General features: G+C 39.4%; 1 protein-coding gene across 1 annotated transcript; it reads left to right on the plus strand.

Moving 5' to 3' along the window:
• Positions 1-6794: 6794 nt before the first annotated feature.
• On the plus strand, positions 6795-19817 carry ppox (protoporphyrinogen oxidase). Its single transcript, XM_084726028.1, has 13 exons — positions 6795-6874; positions 9468-9554; positions 9992-10126; positions 10678-10793; positions 12490-12622; positions 12922-13066; positions 15159-15352; positions 16974-17034; positions 17910-18028; positions 18319-18432; positions 18850-18999; positions 19197-19239; positions 19323-19817. Exons 2-13 carry the CDS (start codon positions 9471-9473, stop codon positions 19451-19453), a joined length of 1425 nt encoding a protein of 474 aa, XP_084582154.1. The 5' UTR covers positions 6795-6874; positions 9468-9470; the 3' UTR covers positions 19454-19817.
• The last annotated feature ends 896 nt before the right edge of the window (positions 19818-20713 follow it).

Here is a 20713-nt window from a genome sequence, read left to right on the forward strand (position 1 = left end):
TGCACACCAAAGTCAAACAAACATCAGATCTCCGCTTTTCTTCCTACTAATCTGATCTAGCACCTCATGATCTCATGTGTTGTCAGGATGAAGATCATCAACACGTCACATGCTCTGATGCTCAGCTGCTATCATGCCTTTATGCCACCTGTAGCACTGGTTCCCAACCTGGGGTCCTAACCCCCACTAGGGGTCTCCAAAGCTTCAGGGGAGCTGCGAGGGCTTCTTGATTTTAAAGGGATGTTTTAAAAAAAAATGCAGTAGGCCTTTGTCTCAGCATTTCAGTCATCTCCGTAAAAAAAAGCTTAAATAAATTGGATATTTTTAAAGTTTAGATTATTATTTAATAAAAAATGTGTGAAGACCACAAGCTGTATTCACAGAGCCTTCGCTCTCTGCTTAGTACCCTCGTCCTGCATTAGAAAAGTACACGGAGCTTCTCAGGGAGAAGAACACTGAATTTGTCAACAAAAGAAACTTATGTAGTTTGCATGAGTTGTTAAAATAAAAAAGAATATATTATACAGACCAAAAATTGTAAATCACTCGTTGACACAAACATCCTGCAGTTATTGTGTTCACTGGCTGTCTGGGTTAATTGTGCAGTTATCAGTTGTTCTGTACTTTTATTGTTATACAGTGATTACAATATAAAATATGTCTCTCAGTCAGAGGTCATCAGTTTAGTCAGTAGATAGAAAATGGCTCCCTTGAACAAAAACCGTTGGAACTTCTGGCTTACAGTGCCTGTAGAACGCATGCAGAGTTCATCTAAATAATCTAATTATACTATGGAGACATAAAGAGTTCATCAATAAATAATATAAGTAATCACATAAATAAATTCACACAAAATATATCGTGACTGAACTGTGATTGGCTGCTACTTTGGTCTAAATGAGCTGACAGACAGTGGAAAAGCATGCAGCACGCTCTTATTGTGAAAAGAGGCAGGATGAAAGAACATTAACTTGAGCTGGGCTTTCAAATGTGTTGGATTAATTCACAATTTGATGATCAGATTTTTGTCTCTTTATTCATATGATTGTTTCTTTCATATGCTATTGTTTAGTTAAACATGAAAATTGGGTCTGAGTGGTAATATCTCAAAAAGAATGACATTTATAAATCCATGAATAACCCAAAGATGCAGGTGTTTATTTACAGGGGACCATCTGTTTTGGTGGATTTTGGTATCATCTGTTGTACATTATTGTCAATATGAAATCCCACATTTCTGTGTGAAATGTTTCATGTACTGTGGGCGACAACAGCAGCAGCTTTACTGGTGAATCACCAGAATACAAAGAGAAGTTCATCTATACAGCTGCAACCTAAAGACACCAGCAGCAGAGCTCTTCGTCCTGGGAACACACTGAATGTGATTTACAGTAGAAGATTATCTACTGATGATGATGACTTTTCAATGTCATGAAGGTGACACTTATAACCCAGTTAGATCACAGTGGTAACTTAGAACACTGCATAACTATTGTGGAGAGTGAGGGAAGGATGAGCTCATTTTTACTTATGTTCTCCTCTAGGCAAAGAAAAATGAAACAGGTATAATCAAAGCATTTTGGGGTGCAAATAATAATGATAAAAATACAATTATATCAATGAAGAAGAAGGGGTGTTGAGCCCCAGTTTGTCCTTCTCTTGTAGTTTCTTGACATTCTAGCATTTTTACAATGTTGAAGTTGGACTACGGGTTCATCGTACCCCACAGCGTTTGGCTCACTTTGCCCCATTGTCACCATTTTGGAAAAAGCTGCCTACCTTAGCACTTCAGGCTAATCATTAGCTAAGTAATTCACATGGTTTTATACACTGGCAAATCACCAACATATATAATACATATTTTAGAACTAGATAAACATTCATCACACTGGATATACAGAAAATTTACTTTGAAAAAAAAAAATTCTCCTGTGTGCTTTCCAGCACAGCCAGATAGAAATATTATGGGTGCTTCTTCAATTTATGGTTACATGAGAATGGTTGCCTAGAAACGGGCTGGGTCAACTTAGCCACTGGCTCATCTGTCATTATCTAAGGAATTCAAAGCATATACTGTGTTATCATCATGCCTTATCTAATATCACACAGTATCAGCATTGATTACTTGTTTTATGTATGTTGACAATTAACAGTCACACCACAGCGTCATGCATAATGATGCGTCACAGAACCCCAAACGTATCTCTCCATGAGGGGATGAAGGCTGGGAGCAAATAAAGCCTACTGCACTGAAAAAGCAGAGATGAATGTTGCGCACTGTAACAAACCAGTGAACAGCAGAGTAGGAAAAAATCGTATCTCTGCATTTGCTGACAAGCAGGACGGAGAGCGCACAACAGAATCACCAAGAGAGAAGACCGAGAAGCTGCTGTCATTCCTCTGTGCAAAGTCGGGGAAAATGAAAATGAAATAATTTTACTGTTATGGTAAAACAGCACTCTGCGCACAAGTGTTCCTAACAAATAAACAAACATTCACTGATCTTCACAAAATATTCAGCAAAGGCAATTTTGAAGAGTCAATCATTTTCTAATCGCTTAAAATCTCTTTTTGTGTCTCCGTGGTTGTTTTGTGTTCCTTTGTGGTTGGCCCTCTGGTCCTTTGACCCCTTGGTACCAGGGCCTGTGCGCAGTAAACCCATCCAGCAGTCCATCCATAGCCTTAGCCTCACTCTTAACATCCAGTATGTTTTACCTCATTGAACATCACTTTTTGCTGCCACACTAACTGCATTTCCCTGTAGATGTCACTATTTCATCTCATGTCATGTTACTCATGGTTCTGATGATGGAAATCCCGGAGTTAAGAAACTTGATAACCAGCGTCAGCAGTGTTAGGCTCAGTGAAACCTGGTTTGTGATTGGGTGATGAGGCAGCCTGAACAGGCAGTGACAGTTTCACCCAACAGACTTAAATCACACCTCCAGCCAGCCACTTCCGTTAAAAGCAGATGCTGGTCCAGTAGTACCATGGATGTAGTTATGATTGAATGCACTGCTTCAATAAAATAATTATCTTCTTCTGTTCCTCAACACAGCTGTTGAAGTGTGTCAGGGTAGCGTTTGATGGATAAAGACACGGGGAGCAGTAATTACACGCACGTGAAGTAGGTGCAAGGCTTTCATGGAGCAAGTGTGTACGTCTTTTCTTTAGAAGAAACAACATCCCGTGCTGTCATTGGATGGTCATCTTATCACTTGGGTGTGGTTTGTTTTAGTGAGAAATAGTCCAGGGAATTGTGTCAGGTTTCAGTGAAGCAGGGGAAGTCTAGTTTATGGAGACAATTATGCTAACCTTAGCCACCAAGAAAGCCAACAAAAGTCCAAGAAAAAGGCAGCCTGCTTTCTCAACAGCATGTTTGACAAGAGTTCTAAGTGAAAACCAGTGAAAGCCAGCTTTACTGTAGCAGAAGGCATCACCCAACCGTGTTCTGACCACAGTTTTTAAATAAATTATGATAGTTGTACAGATTTCTGCTTTCAGAGCTAGTTATTATTAAAGGGGGAGTTCACCCAAAAAATATCTACTTGCCATCAAGCATGATTGAAAGTCAGTTTTTTTTTTTAGCCCACATTGCTGGAGTTTCACTGGAAAACAGTGTTGAAGAATCTACCAAACAATGGAAGTGAATGGTGACCAGTTTTCAAACATAAAAAAAACAACCATGACTTGAAACAACTTGTCATTTACACCATGTTTTTAGACTGAAAGTTCACTGTAGATCCTTAGCTTGGAACTACGTTCACATGCGCATGCACACCGCCTAAACTGAGTGTGTGGTGTGATGGTGTGCACACGCTAGTGAACAGGATGTCATGGCTTTAGGAGACTTAGATTACACCAGAGAAGAAGTCTGGGTTTTCCTTCACTATTTTTAGGTCAGGTTTATGACACCACACTCTGAACCAGTAGGTGGTGATAATGCACTATGCTGGAGAGCACCTGGGATGGTACACTGAGGGAAATCCAGGGATTTTATTTAAAGGTAGAATAAATAGGTTTTGTACAGGCTGTTCTTACACAGCACAACACAGGTAGAGGACTGCAGGGTCTCTGCAGATACAGACACCAAAATACATAATGAAAAACATGTTAATATGAGTCTATACATTGTTTTTATAAGAACATGTTGCATATTATATCTTTAACTTAACAGTTTTCATAAAATATCTCTGCCCCTCTTGCCCAGTACACACACATGTGTGGAAGTGTTGCTGTGATGATTTTGTCCCTTCTGTTGCTTTCTTCTTTGTCCTCATCCTACTTTTTTGCCCCATCATCTTTCTTGTCTTCATTATTTTTCCTTCTCCTTTGTAATGAAGTATCAGTGCAGTAATTTCATTATGTAACATCCATTTTGCTGTGTGCTGGTAGCCAGCAAAACTACACAACTACAGCTAATCCAAATCCTGAAGTCTTCATTTAAAGGATGACCCTGTCCTAGTCAGGGATTCAACAACCCTCCTCCTGCCCTCCACCACAACCACTACAGAGCCAACATCGACCCTCCCCACCACTGCAACCCCTACAGAGCCAGGGTCAACCTTCCCCCCCTCCACCACACTCACCAATCAAGGAGTTAGTTAAAGCTGCCACACCGAAGCTCAGTCAAATCGATGAACTCTTAAATAGCAGCCCCAGACGCCATCACCCAGCTGCTTGTCAGAGATGAGACAGACCCCATGCCGTTTCCTTAAACATACCGGCAATCTTAAATAGCCGGTGGCATGGTCAAACACATCTTGAGATTGAAAAGTATCAGCCAGGGGCATCTCCAAGGTCTATCATTCCTGGTTTGACCAGTATCAGGAAAAACAATGTGTATTCAAAACGCCCAGCTACGTTATTTAATCTGACTCCAGTTATGCGTCAGTCACCGACTGTGTCAGACAATGGTGTTAATACACTAAACTTGGCTTTATTAAATATCAGGTCTCTGGCTGGCAAGTCACTATTAATTAATTTTATTAGCAAGAAAAACCTTGATTTTATGTTTTTAACTGAAACTTGGTTAAATGAAACAGTGCAGCAGTTCTTATTGAATCAGCCCCCCAAAACTTCCATTTTATCAGCTCAGTTAAAGAACTTAAAGGACAGGAGGTGAAGAAGCCACTTTATTCAAGGATGTTTACCAGTGCAAACAGTTATCATATGGGAAGTCTGAGTCTTCTGAATATATTGCACTGCAGTTGAGATCCTCCTGTCAAGCAGTATTAGTAACCATTTACAGACCACCAAAATATAATGCACACTTTATTGATGACTTCTAAACTATTGAACTGTGTTGTTATAGTGGGTGATTTTAATACTCTTTCAGTCTGGATTTTGAGCACATCACAGCACTGAGACTGCACTTGTAAAAGTTTTGAATGACATCTGAGCAGTGATGCATCAAACTTGCATTCACCTTGAATCCATGACACTGAAACCTACAAATCAAGCCAGAAATCATCATTCTGGACTCAGACCTAAATTTCAACAGTCACACAAAGACAATTATTAAATCAGCCTACTACCACCTTAAAACATAGCAAGAATTAAAGGATTTCTGTCTGGAGAAGATACAGAAAAACTTGTTCATGCTTTCATTTTCAGCAGGCTGGACTATTGTAACGGTGTCTTCACAGGTCTGAGTAAAAAATCAATCAGACAACTGCAGCTTGTCCAGAACGCTGCTGCCAGAATCCTCACCAACACCAAGAGAGTGGAGCACATTACACCAGTGCTTAAATCATTGCACTGGCTTCCTGTGTGTCAAAGGATAGACTTTAAAATCTTGTTACTTGTCTATAAAGCACTAAATGGTCTCGGGCCTAAATATATCTCTGATTTACTTGTATGTTGTGAAGCACCAAGACCCCTCAGATCATCTGGAACAGGTTTACTCAGTGTTCCCAGGATCAGAACCAAACCAGGTGAAGCAGCCTTTAGTTTCTGTGCTCCTCACCTGTGGAACAAACTTCCAGAACACCTGAGGTCAGCTGAAACTGTCGGTTTATTTAAATCAGGTCTTAAAACATTTACTGCAGCTTACCAGTGAAGTGGATATGTTACATGTTTTTAGGATAATCTGTAGCTATTGTTTTTATATTTGTCTGCTTTTGCTTTATGTTTGCTTTTTAAATGTAATTTCTATAATGTTTTTAACTATGTATTGTCTTACTTTTTAGCTTTTGTCTTAATGACCTCAAATGCAATTTTAATGTTCCTTTTGATTTATTTTAATGTATTTCTAAGTTCTTGTAAAGCATCTTGAATTGCCTTGTGTCTGAATGGTGCTATGTAAATAAAGTTGCCTTTGCCTTGCCTTGGTAGTAAATTACAAACTACATATTCAAAGTATAGCTGACAACATAGACAATAGCAATGATTCTAATTCATGTTTGGTCCCACGCTGGTTCTCTGGAATGACTCTTCTACACTAATTGGAACAGGAACTTAATTACCATAGTATAATTGCTATCACCTGTGTTTATCCTGCTGGTTTTTATCAATATGGCTGTTATGCCTATTCTCGTGACCTTTTTTGCCACACAAAATGACACAGTGCCACAGCTCCTTGCCCACAATAGTCCTTTAATGACATTCAGCTGCTATTTGTCTGTCACTGAATACTATAAATGTGCCTCAAAAGTTCTGCATTTTCCTGATTCCACCTGAACACATGCAGCTCATGGTCTCTCAGTGGCGTGGTGTTGAGGACGTGAACACTAGATGGCGGTATACACCCTGAAGCTGTTTGCGGTTTAAAACAAGAGAAGAAGAAGTGTTACGTTGCCGATCTGTTTGTGAGTGACTGGGGACACGCGGAAGAAGACGGACCTGACCGTGCTGTGCTCCGTCCAATTTTAAGGTAACCGTGGAGCTGTGTGTGTGTGTGTGTGTATGCTTGCTGTCTAGCAGGACAGTCCAGTCTCTGTGTCTCTGCTCGTTATAATGGTGTTATTCCACTCAGAAACACAGTGAAGACTGAGACAAGGAGGACAGGAGGGTCAGACTCATTTAGTTCATGGACCACATGCAGCCCAGTTTGACCTCAGGTGGGCCGGACCAGTGAAACCAGTGGATAATGATAAATAACAACCTCCAAATGTTTCCCCTTTTTAGTGATGAGAAGTACAAGTACTTTCAAAATACGTTCAAAATGAATGAAGCATCCGTTTACAAAACAGATAATAAGCATCGTGAGATGTGTGAAGAAAAATCAGCTTTTCCACATTCAGTCAGTCTAGTGTCATTAGATGTGCATTACACTATACAGATCACAGTGGATCTACAAACACAAAACATTCAGAAATTCTGGATCTGGACAACAATGGAGTATTTCACTTCTTTGTAATTCAGACAGCTTGTTGAGATTTGGAAATTCTCCACACATTTTCACTCTTGTGTAGTAACACTGCATCAGCACAAACACAACTAAAGTGGAAGCTAACGAGGCAGGTGATATTTATGTTCTGTATCTAAAGTGACTGATAACCTACAGATGATTTTGTAGTGAAGCTGCTAATTGACAGTATTTATTTATCACAGTGTTCAGGGACAAGCTGATACGATACTCAGTATTGGTATTGATCTGATACCGACCAATATCACTGGACTGGATTTTGGAAAGGAGGAACATATAATCCAATATGATCCAACAGTCTAAACTATCATGAGTGCTAAATGTTGAGTGACATGCTGTAGATGTGTCACAGTAACACAGATGACATTTATTTTCATTTTTAATGTTGGGATGGTGCTGACCAGTCAAACATGCAGCTGAAAGTCCTTTTTGAAAAAAAAAAAATCAAATAAAAAGAAGCAGCAGTGTTGCAGAAGTGAGTCATATTTGTGGGAATGTATTTCTTACTTCATGGTAGGGCTGAACCATTAATCAGAATTTTATTGAAATCACAATATGGCCCACGGAAATTTTCAAATCGCAGGAGGTGCAATATTTGTTAAATGTAAAATGTGTGAGGGACGCCCCTGTAGTTCAGTTGGTAGAGTGTGACCCCATGTACTGAGGCTGTTGGTCCTCTGCAGCGGCTGCCAGCTTGATTCCCACCTGTGGCCCATTTGCTGCATGCCATCCTCCATCTTTCTACCACCTTTCCTCTCACATCTTCAACTGTCACCTTCCAAATAAAGACAAAAGCCCAGAAAATAATCAGAAAAAACCCCCCAAAACAAATCAAAATGTGTGTCAGACTGGCCTATGCATCATATATGTATATGTATATATTGTTTTTCACGCCACAGTGATATGGTTTAAATGAAAATGAGAATAATGATGTACAATTTAGCTTTCCTTCTAATATTTCAAATCATATCGCAATTGCAATATCAGTCAAAATAATTGCAAAAAGTTATTTTTTCAAAATCATTCAGCCCACTCTATGAGAGTAGAATATTTGTTTCACAGTTTGAGCATGACGTTATTTCAAGCAAGCTGGATCCATACAAATGTATTATGAACAGGTTAATTGCTGAAGAGAGTGAAGAAGATGGTATTGGATTGGTATTGGTTTCGACATCTGTACTGGTGTCAAGCCATCCCTGACAAGGTTCAGTGTCTTTTGTTTGTGACTACAATAAGTATTCATTGTTGTTGTTGTTTTTGTTTTTTTGTTGTATTCTGTACTGGAATTAATTACTCCTCTGCTGTTTTGCAAAGATTGGAAGATTTGATTGGCTGGTTCTGGCCATATGTTTGACACCCCTGCCACCTCCTGACAATCACTGACTAACTTTCCTTCACAGAGGTGCACCATGAGTTTAAATTTATAGCTTTAGACACTGACAAGATTTTATATATTTTATAAGCACCAAGATTCACAGCGAGGCGTATAAACTGTACCAGGAACAATGTGGAGAACAGCATGTGTTGAAGGGCTCTTGGAATATGCCAGGGGTTATATTCATCTTCTCTGCTCGCCTGCCTTTATGGTGTCAGAATTTCAAACATAAACTCTCCTGCAGGAAAAAAAATAATAATTTCATGTAAACTTGATCAATTATTCCAAGGGTCTGCCACCAGACCAGTAACAGGGGACGACGAGTCTCTGGTCCAATGGGCAAATTAGAGTGATAGTGAGAACGGCAAATGAAAGACCTCAGATTTAACATGCGCAGGAGCACATTGAAGATCTACACTCTTCAGCTTGATTTTAATAGTTTTTATAATAAGAGTCAAAAAGATTGTAATATGACTTTATTGCCATATCATGCAGCCCTTTTTTTAAATAAAAAGGCCTGCCAGTGATTCTGCAACAGTCCTACGAGTCCTCTCCTCTTCAGACAGACTGTTGGGGGACAGAATGAGGCGTTGTCTTTATCATTATCCACAGGCTTCATTTAGCAGACACACCCTGTCACAGTACATCAGACACACGTACGCAGCTCCTGGTCCTCTGTTATAGCTCTGTTGGTTATTGGACGTGATTTGTGTTTACCTTCAGCCAATGAGGACAGTTGCAGTCCTTGGAGGGGGGATTGGGGGTTTGGCAGCATCTTACTACCTCTGCAAGAGCCCCCAGGTTACCAAGGTAACACACACACACACACACACACACACACACACACACACACACACACACAGACTGTTACATGGTATAGACATCCTGTTTTTAAGCTACTATTTGCTGAAGAAGTGCAGTCATGATGTTCAGTTGTATCTACTGTTCACATAGTGAATGTTGGGAATTTGGGGGGAAATATAAACATTGTTTCTAACTATACCTGTGATAACAGCAGATGTGGCCTCCTCGCAAGACTACGTACATTAGAATCCTGAAAAATAAAGGCACTTAGAAATAATAATTAAAACTGAAAATTGGGGGACGTGCCATTTAAGTGACCAAACAGCTGACTAGCCTAACTCTCATTTTAAGTTATCATTTATTTGCACTATGAATAAAATTCTTCTACATCTGTGGACCATACTTCTGTTAAATTGTGCTGAAACAACTGTTTTGTTCTTCAGGTCATTGTGTTGGAGTCCAGCAGTCGTTTTGGAGGTTGGCTGTGGTCCACCAGGAGGTCAGACGGGGCAGTGTTTGAACATGGACCCAGAGGGATTCGACCTGCTGGGGCAGTGGGACGCAACACACTCAATATGGTGAGTTCTACCACTGTATTGAGGCCATAGTCAGTGGTGTGTTAACGGATGGTTTTTGTAATTAATACATTTTAAGATAATTGTTGAATCACTTAGAGGACTGTTTATCATGACTTTCATGTTCATTAATACAGATAAAAATGTTTGGGGAGTTCCTCGTGTGTAGAGTCAGTAGATTTAAATGGTCGTAGTAATCAAACAAAGTATTAAAAGTTCCTCCAGTACTGCCGCTTTATACAGGTGCATCACAATCAGTGACAATCAGTCGGAAAAATCAGTTGATAATGATACTGCTGCCTTCAACTCATCCAACTTGTCTCAATGTTTCCCTGCTGCTCTGGAGAGAAACTTCACAACTTCAGTTTGTGAGATGCTTACTTTCAGTCATCCTGTTTAAAAGTGGCAGGTCTGAAGGATTATTATAGGATAGTCTGAAGAAAGACCAACAGTGAACCTCTGTCTTTTGGGGACATTCGAAATTATGTGTGTGTGTGTGTGTGTGTGTGTGTGTGTGTGTGTGTGTGTGTGTGTGTGTGTGTATGTGTGTGTAGCTCGATGACCTGGGTCTTGGAGGAGAGGTTCTACCAGTCACCTACAGTCATGTGGCCTCTAAGAACAGATATCTGTATGTCAACAAGCAGCTCCACAGGATGCCTTCAGGAATAAGGTGAGGCTGGTGAGAAGACAAAACTGGTTTTGTTTGGCTGGTTAGTAGTAAATAGAAATGCAAATTTCAATACATCTGCAGGAGCAAAATATATGATCTCAAGTCATATTCTTCAAATGTAATAATAATTAATAATAATAATTTGATAAGGGGTTACGTTCAAATATTCTGTTATTTTTTATTTTATCTTTTATTTTTTATTATTATTATTATTAGTATTGTTGTTGTTGTTATTACTTGATATCAAATATGTATTTTAATTATCTTAATGAGAGAAAAGCAAAAAAGACAGAAGGACGACACAAGGAGAAATAAAAGGTCCCTGTTGCGACTGTAAACTGACACTGCAGTGGTGTGTTAACCATCTGTACTGGCACACACCACAGCAGGGTGTGTCCATCTTAAAGTGGGTGTGTTGTGCTTATTCTCATCACTCTGTACTGTTGTACCACATGTGACACATTGTGCAGTGATATCATGAGGGAAACTCTTGGCTGACAAGCTGCAAACAGACTGTATTTATGTAGCACCCATTCACACAACAGAATAGATGTTTCAGGGGTCACTGATTTGTTATTCTACAACACTATAATACAAAATCCAGTCCCATTATGCTGCCCACAAAACAAAAATTCTATAAATATATAATAATTAATAATTGGTTTCAGGTACAGTACATCTCTGTAGATGGGCACCTGTGATGCTCTAGGCACAGGGGTGTAACTTTACCTTCGGCTTTGGAACAGAGGTACAGTTTTTGACATTTTGAGCAAGGAGAAAAACAAAAAACTAACAAAAACAAATACATATACTGTTTATTACTGCATGCACAATGATTAGTTTCAGCTGATGGTGTTTAGTTTGTCCTTACTCTGCTAAGAATCCAGTGACCGTGTTGAAGTTGGTCAGCGAATCACTGCTCATGATGTAGAACAGGACAAAGGGATTTAAAGGGATAGTTCACTCAAAACGAAAATTCAGTCATTATCTACTCACCCTCATGCTGATTGAAGTTTGGGGTGTTTTTTAATCCAGAAAACATTGCTTGAGTTTCACAAGAAAACAGCATTGCAAAATCTCCAAAACAATGTAAGTGAATGGTGACCGGTTTTCAGATGTAAAAAAAATAACATGCAGTTGCCTCCATACTGCTTGTCTGGTGAAGTCCATGTCTTCCAAAGTCCCACCATGCTGTTTGCACAGTGTCACACCACACACACACAGTTCAGACAGTGTGCGTGTGAACATGGCTCCAAGCTAAAGATCTACAGTGAAGATTCAGACTAAAAACATGACATTTAGCTGTTATTCTGTGTCACAGAAGCATTACTTCAATTCTGTGTCTTATACTGAGTTTACTGTAAGTGCTGGTGGTGAAATCTCTGTCTGTCTGCCTGTCCTTCACATATGTTGAGAACCGTCGGTCTGGTTGACTTGGTGGGTGTATTGCTGAGGGAGTGCAGTGTCGTATGTGAAGTCAATCAGATGAGTGTCCCTCAAGAACGCAGCAGTCAGCACCTCAGCCCATTCTAAACAGACACATGTTCTAAATAAGCACTGCATTGCAGGATGTGAATGAGATGGACAAAAAATTAGGAACACTTCTCAATATAATGTACCTTTGTGAAGATAGATGTTTGATATACTTTATCAGTCACCTTCTCCTTCTCTTTCTGTGTCTCTGTCTTTCTTTCAGTGGACTTTTGCGGACTGTCCCACCCTTCTCTCGTCCCCTCCTATTTAGTGTTGCCACAGAGATGCTGGTTAGGAGAGGCAAGGAAGACGATGAGTCCATCCATTCATTTGTTTCGCGGAGGCTGGGAAAGGAGGTGTGGGGAACTTGTCTGTCTGAATGATCATCCTTCAGATTTTTCTCAGGCTGTTGTGATATTCAACATGATGTATGACAGAATACTCTTGCAGTATGGACATCCTGTGTATTCTGGACAATGATCATGGTTTTATTTGATCACATTATTATATTAATGTCATCAGTAGTCTGTCTTGTGATATATTTCTTGCTCTTTGTTTTCTTCCTGTGTGTGTGTGTGTGTGTGTGTGTGTGTGTGTGTGTGTGTGTGTGTGTGTGTGTGTGTGTGTGTGTGTGTGTGTGTGTGTGTGTGTGTAGCTGGCAGACATAGCTGTGGACAGTTTGTGTCGTGGTGTGTTTGCAGGGGACTGCAGGAAGCTGAGTGTGCGTTCTTGTTTTCCTGTCCTGTACAACGCAGAGCAGTGCAGAGGTTCCCTGACACTGGGCATGCTGCTGGGCTCAGGTACACTGCAGCATTTACTACACTGTTGTTACTTCTGCTCGGAGAGGCTCAGGGAAGATTCTTCACTTAGTAAAAGGACCTGTGGCAGGATACAAACTATCTAATATGTCTGAGAGGGTAGAAGCAACTTCAGTCTAAAAGAAATATAATATTGAGAATTTCCACTAGGCTGCACAATTATTCACAGTCGCAATAAAATCACAATATGGCCAAGTGCAATATCCAAATCACAGAACCAGAACCAAATCGCACTTTTTTGAAAAATGGAAAATGTGTGAGAAAACATCATTATAATGAGTTGCTGCATTTTTGATTTCGAGGTGAACTGTCGCTTTAGAAGTAGCCTACAAACTGAGTGGGAACACAAGCTTACCATCACAGTAGCCTTTTCCTACGCTGATTTACCGTGATGGTCATTTTAGTACCTCATGTATTTTATTTGATATTAATAGGAGAAGCCTGCTGTGTCCATGAATGCCCCTCTAGTGTGGACATCCAGTGGAAATTAAATGAATAGGAGACTGAATTTGTTTGTGTGATCATTGTGCTGATGGAGAGTTGGGACAGACCCACGTCATCACTGCTGCACTGTTGTATTTTTCCAGTTGCCAAATATCTTGGTGTTGTGATCACTTTCATGTGTTACAGTGTTATTGTGTTAGGTGTGAGGGCATCTCTCCTGGGATTAACCAACATTATTCCTGCACAAGCGTTTTAACAACACACTTGTCAGTCAGCGTTTGGAGAGTATGTCTCCTGTGAAAACATTTACAAAAGCTCACACATCCAAATGCGATAAATACTAGGTAATGGACAATGTGTAACAAACATAGCCTGCATGTTAGATGATGCTCCTATGAACATTTATTAATATGGCACCATTGTTCATGGGAGTATTTCCTAACACACAGAGACAACACTTCTTCTACTGATTTCTCTTTCCAACATTTTCTCTTCTGTCTAAGAAACTCTTAAGGCTCTTAAGAGTCCTTCTCCCTACTGCTACAGTTTTTTACCTCAGGAGCTCTCAGGAGGGCTAAGATGCTTTGTGAATAATTTATGTCCTTAGTAGGATTTACCCTTAACTTTAAAGGGACAGCTCACACCAATTGCACCCGTTTTTGAGATGTTGGCCATAGAGATCTCAGCTTTCTCTTCAATATAATGGGATTAAATGGCACTTGGCTTATAGTGCTTAAAGGGAATAAATACATTTGAAAAATTCAAAACCAGTGTCTCTCTCCAAAAATCACGACCCAGTTACTCAAGATAATCTACACACCTTGTTGTGAGCAGTTTTGTGGAGGAACTACTCTCAGAATTACTTAAGAATCTACCCAAACTACTTTCTTTTCTTCTAGAAAGTAAGTAGTTCCTACATGAAACAGCTCATGACAAGGTTTGTGAATTATGTTGAGTAACCAGGTCATGATTTTTGGAAAGAGACATTGCTGTTGAGTTTTTTAGATTTTTTTGGTGCTCTGAGCACCACAAGCTGAGAGCCATCTAGTTCCATTATATTGGAGAGAAGGCAGACATGTCTACAGCTGATTTCTCAAAAAAATGTAGATGGATAAATAGCACTACAGGGCCACAGCCCATAACATGAAATGTTTTTAAGTCTCAGTTTTAATTTGAAATAACCATAAAACACTTATCCTTAATTAGAAAAGTGATCAGAACTAACAAAACAAAGCCATTGGTTTAAAATGACATGTTATTCATTTCTCTGACCTAGTTTAACAGCTGTTTAACAGTATTTGGCATCTGTCACAGTAACACTAAAATATATTGTATATCTCATTGTATCTCATGTTTTGATCAAAGTTGTAATTAAAGGTTTGGGTGGGCCACAGAAGAGTTCAGATTGGGCTGTGACATTCCTAGGTTTGGGAATCTAGATGATCCAAACTGTTTTTCTTATGTCTCTGATTAATATACTGTATCTTCCCTTATTACACCCAGTACCCAACATAGTTGTAATGGACAACTGAAGTTGTGTGTGTGTGTGTGTGTGTGTGTGTGTGTGTGTGTGTGTGTGTGTGTGTGTGTGTGTGTGTGTGTGTGTGTGTGTGTGTGTGAACCCCTGCAGGTCCCACTCCTGTGGTCCTCCCTGGCCCTCTGGCTCAGAGATCTATTAAAGAGTCATGGGCCCAGTGGTCCCTGAGTAGGGGAGTGGAGTCCTTTCCAGAATCCATCGCCGAGTATCTCCAACGAAGTGGGAAGGTGCAGCTTCACAAAGAGGCAGCTGTTAAACACATCAGTCCTTCAGCCTCTGGTTGGAAGGTCAGTGTGGAGGCTATAAACTACATTTACTTCAGCTTGACTATATGCTGTGTTATTCTGGACAACAACAAAATGGAAAATTGATAACTCAGCTGTAGATTTGAAGTTCCACCATTTTAGACGTGGCAGCGCTGTGGCTCCAGGGGTGGCAGTGATGGTTGGTCTGCCATTTCGGTCAAGATTGAAATACTTCAGCAAGTATTCAGTTCCACGAAAGGTTGACAGAATGCAATTGTTTGCAAAAAAAAAATCAACCTGTATTCAACTGAATGCAGTACAGAACAAAATATTAAATGGTCAAAGTGATTAACTTGTTTTTCATAAATATGCATTCGCATGCATTCATAACACATTCCAAAAAAAGCTGCGAGTCATGTTCACCACTGTGACACATCATTTCTTTTAACAACACTCACTCAGAGTTTGGGACCTGAGGACCAAAAAAGGCAGCAGACACCCTAAATGCAAATATGTTTTCATGAGGCTGCCTGCTTTGCCTCACACAAGCTTCTCTCGCTGCTCTCATTCTGAGAAAGTGAACGAGGAAACACAAATTCTTGATGGACAACCCCCCAGTGGTGAGATGGTGACAACTACTGACCATTTTGAGCATTGCACCACATTAAAGTAAAGAGTTAATAATGAATAATAATAATAAATAATGAGTATACAACTGTGTTCAGCATTAATGGAGATAAACCTGTATTTATTTATTTATTTTTACCACAAATCAAACATATATCTCCTGCATAAATTCAGATAAAATGAGATATTTTCATATTCTCTTGTTGCATTCTGTTCTGCATTCAGTCTTACATTTGCACTAGTGGACTATTAGTGCACTAGTAGAACAGCAAATAGGAACACCCGGTTTTTGAGATGACCTGTGATTGGTTTAAGTCTACTGTCAAGGGCCAGATTTCCTAAAGCCTGAAAACAGAGACAAGAGGAGGTGCAGAAGTCTAGTTTTCTCTCAGACCACTGGATTTACAATATGCCGAAAGGTTAATATGGAATTATTGCTCATTGATGCCAAGAAAATGTTACCACCACAGCTTTAATGCAGATGTGAGACGGAAAAAACTCTTTATGGTTCAAGAGAAAAGCAGATTTCAGGAAATATGGATCAACTTCTTTTCATCAGAACTCAGGGGACGGATAAAGTGATGTGTTACTTGTAAACAGGTCAATTCACTGCTCAAAGAAATGAATCACAAACCTCACAAACCTCCTTCATGGCTTTTGCTGTGCAGCCCACAGTCATGTGCCAGTTCCCTAAATCGTCACTCAGTCATGAGAACCCCTGCTCTGGTTCAACAATGAGGTTGACATTTTTGTTCTTTTAGTGAAATGTCTTGAAAACTATGGGATGGATTACCAGGATTTTATGTCTAGACAGTGACCTTCTGACAAGGAACGAGGTTTATTCTTCATTGTCCATCAGTCTCCAAAAAAAAAGAAAAAAAAAGTTCCTCTCAGTTCATATCAGCAGCTCTCCTTCCTCCTCTTCTTCTCCCTTTGACACCCATGATGTGATGGTCAGCATGTATCATATACCACCTATATATTTATGTTATTATTTGGCTCCTTTCATTATACATTCAAGTGTCTGTGTTTATAGATCCAACTGGAGGATGGAGCCGTATCAGCTGACCACATCATCTCTGCTCTGCCTGCAAAAGGTAAGTAGTGTTTTACACCACCCTCAAAGAATGACAAACCATCACAACCCAATCCACAATAGACCTTATTAATAAATCTTGGTAAGACTTAATGTATGCATAAATGAAGGTTCCTCACCATTTTTACTTCCAGTTCTGCAGCACCTTATATTATCTTGACTAGAGCTGCAATGATTAAACAAAGCTTCAGCTGCAACATGTTTACAATCCTTCAATATTTAGCAGAGCAGGAAATGATCCAATGTAAAACTTTGCTCAGTATTTTAACCTAAAATTGTAATTCTCAATGTTTTACACTGTTACAAAATAATAAATACAACATTATTATATAGTATATGTAATAGTACACTTACGCCTGGGTGATATAGCTGAAAAACCTATTACAGTGGTTAAGTTTCATATCGGTCGATATCAATAATTATTGATCATGTTGGTTGTGACTGATGTTTTGTACTCCGAGGGGTCGAAGAGGCTGAGATGATAAGATGAGTAAATATCGTAATATTTTTGACCAAATACCTTGATCTTGCAACAATATTGTAGGGATGACTATTGGTGCTTTTACAAAATATTAACCCAATGAGAATTTTTAATAATAATAATGATGATCATCAGTAATATGGATATATCAGGAAAAGACAACAGTGATGCCATATCACAATATAACAATAAACAACATTTCTCCTGATACTTAGTCTCATATCACAGTATGATATAATATCAGTATATTTCCCAGCCCTGAGTACACTGGGTCTGAAATCACAACACGATCCACAGTAAAAACACAAGGGAGAAATAGATTTTCTCTTCATTACACCTTTCTGTTCTGTATGAAGTCACTTCTCTCAGCTGACCCCCCTCCCTCACACCCCCAGCCCTCTCTTCAGCCCTGCCCTCCTCCTGTCAACCTCTCATCCAGCAGCTGCAGGACGTCTCCACAGTCACAGTCGCTGTGGTGAACCTCGAGTATGAGGGCTGCATCCTGCCTGTAATGGTGAGAACTACAGTTACAAATATATGTGTATACATACATATATATATATATATATATATATATATATATATATATATATATATATATATATATGTATATGTATATGTATATATATATATATATATATATATATATATATATATATATATATATATATATATACATGTATATATATAAATGCCAAATCAAAATGTGGCATGAACAAACCCAGTGAAACAGCACTAAGCAGTGTGTGTGTGTGTGTGTGTGTGTGTGTGTGTGTGTGTGTGTGTGTGTGTGTGTGTACACAGGGTTTTGGTCATCTGCTTCCATCATCAGAGGATCGGGGTGTACTCGGGGTGGTCTATGACTCTGTTCCCTTCCCTCAACACAACAGACCTAATGGACAGACCACTAGACTGACGGTACATACTCACACACACGAGTGTCTTTGTGATTCATCCACAATGTAAAATGTCTTTCATTTTAAAAGCAAGGGGAGTTGTGGGCCGGTGTTGTGTTGAAGTCTGTATTGTTTCAAGAGTGCTGCCAGTAGCACTGCACTGTGTGAGGGTGTAACTTATGTAAACATTTGTGGTTAGGGATAACTTATTTTCCTGTGTTGTTAAAATCTGTTTCCCCTTCAATTTGAGTTCCACCTTACCTTAACCTGAAACTAAACTAAGGGATAATTCTGTGGCTTCATCACTGAGTGACATTACACAAGATTAACACACAATAACAACACACAGTGACAGTTAACACACACGTTTCTTTCTTGTTGTATGGTTCAGTTAAATGAGTGCACTCCTCTGACCAAAGCTCATGACCATGTCTGCTAGGTGATGATGGGTGGGGCCTGGTTCCAGGAAGTGTTTGGCTCCCCAGAAGCAGTAACAGAGGAGTATCTTTTAGCAAAAGCCACGGAGGCAGTGCAGAACCACCTGGGAGTCACTGTAGCACCCATCTGGACTCGGCTGGCTGTGCAGAGGGTATGACAGGACTGTGTGTGTGTAAATAACATGTTAACATGTCACTAATTCATGCAGAAAATACACAAGTCTCTGTTGTTATATTACTATCATTATTTTGAGCTGTTAGAAGTTATAACTTATAATATTGTGCTAATGCTGCATCTTGACTGTATTGTTGGTATGTTGTAACTGTGATGGAATCTCTCTCTCATCAGGACTGTATACCTCAGTATTATCAGGGACACTATCAGAGAGTCGGTGAGTATTCACATATAAATTCCATCCATAAATTCTGAATGTAGTCATCATTTTGAGGTGTGTTTGTCTGCCTGCCTTTCCAGAATCCATGCGTAGCTTCATAAAGGAGAACAATCTGTCGCTGTCTCTGACTGGTTCCTCCTATGATGGTGTGTCGGTGAATGATGTCATCTTTAGTGGACGGACAGCTGTCGAGGAGCTGTTGAGAACTTAAATTTGATGGAGCTGCTCGACACTGGACCGTGTGTGAGCTGGTTGTTTGAGCTTGTGGGGAAAAGTGCAGTCACTCATTCTGCAGGCAGCAGCAGGTGAGCTGTCGTAGTTTGAACAGCATCAAGACTCACCTGCAAAGGCCAAGACTGATCAGGAGAGACACTGAAGTCCTTTTTTCTTCACTACCACTTTGTATAATTCATATTAATATAGCAGTGTCTAAATAATATGACTGTGTTTGTGCAGCATCTGAATGTACCATGGCCAACCTGCACCAGGTTGTGTAGGCTCCTGTTTTTTTGTTCTCACTGAAAATGAGAGTTATTTTTATTCAAAGTAAGCAACATTCATACATTATGGGGCTACACAGTATGGTTTACAGAAATAATTCATATTGCTTTCATTTTGACAGATATTATGATTGCAATATTATTCAATCATCATTGGGAACCATCATTTTTGCATCAATTTTAATTTTCACTGGAAAAAAAAAAAATCTGGAGATCCAGATGTGTAAGCCGGGTCATCTTTGCAGCGTTACAGTCCTTCATTATAAAGTTGCTTGTCACACATCTTACCTGGACCAAAAAACTACTTAAGATTTTTGATAACTGTGCAGACCTAATACATTATCTGGTTTAGGGAGGCCGACATTATGATTTGCCTACTGATGGAATTTGCACTTTAAATAAAAGCCTTATTGTTCCTACAAGTTGTAGCTGTTTAAGCTGTTCTTTCTTCATCAAGTGTTTGTATTGGTTGGGAATAAAACCTGCATGAAATGTTTGCCACAAAACAAACATGTATGACTTGCATTTGTCACCAGCCATAATTAATTATCCCGTTATTGCATTCAGGAGTCCTGAGCATGTGTTGTAGAGATCAGTTAACCCGTCAGGCAAATTAGTGGTTCCCAACTTTGTGAAAGGGACGTCCCAAGCAGGGGTGGAGGGACAAATACTTAAGTTACTGTAATTAAGTCGTTTTTTGGGGGGTACTTGTACTTTTATGAGTAGATTTTCAAGTGTGTACTTTTACTCATACTTAAGTATGCATTACACTATGTAATCTACTTAGTTACTTTTAAAATCATAACTGATTGAGTACAATTTACTTTACAAACCTATCATCTGCATTTTTGTAGCCAATAAGAGGAAGATATATTTTATTAATCACCTGGGAAAAATTACCTTTTTTGTGTGTTTTGTATCTTATAAATTGATTCTTCTTGATTCTTGCATTTTCAGGAAGATGCACAAAA

This window comes from Lutjanus erythropterus, chromosome 9 (genome assembly GCF_056507025.1).
Source record: "Lutjanus erythropterus isolate fLutEry1 chromosome 9, fLutEry1.hap2, whole genome shotgun sequence".
NCBI lineage: Eukaryota > Metazoa > Chordata > Actinopteri > Lutjaniformes > Lutjanidae > Lutjanus > Lutjanus erythropterus.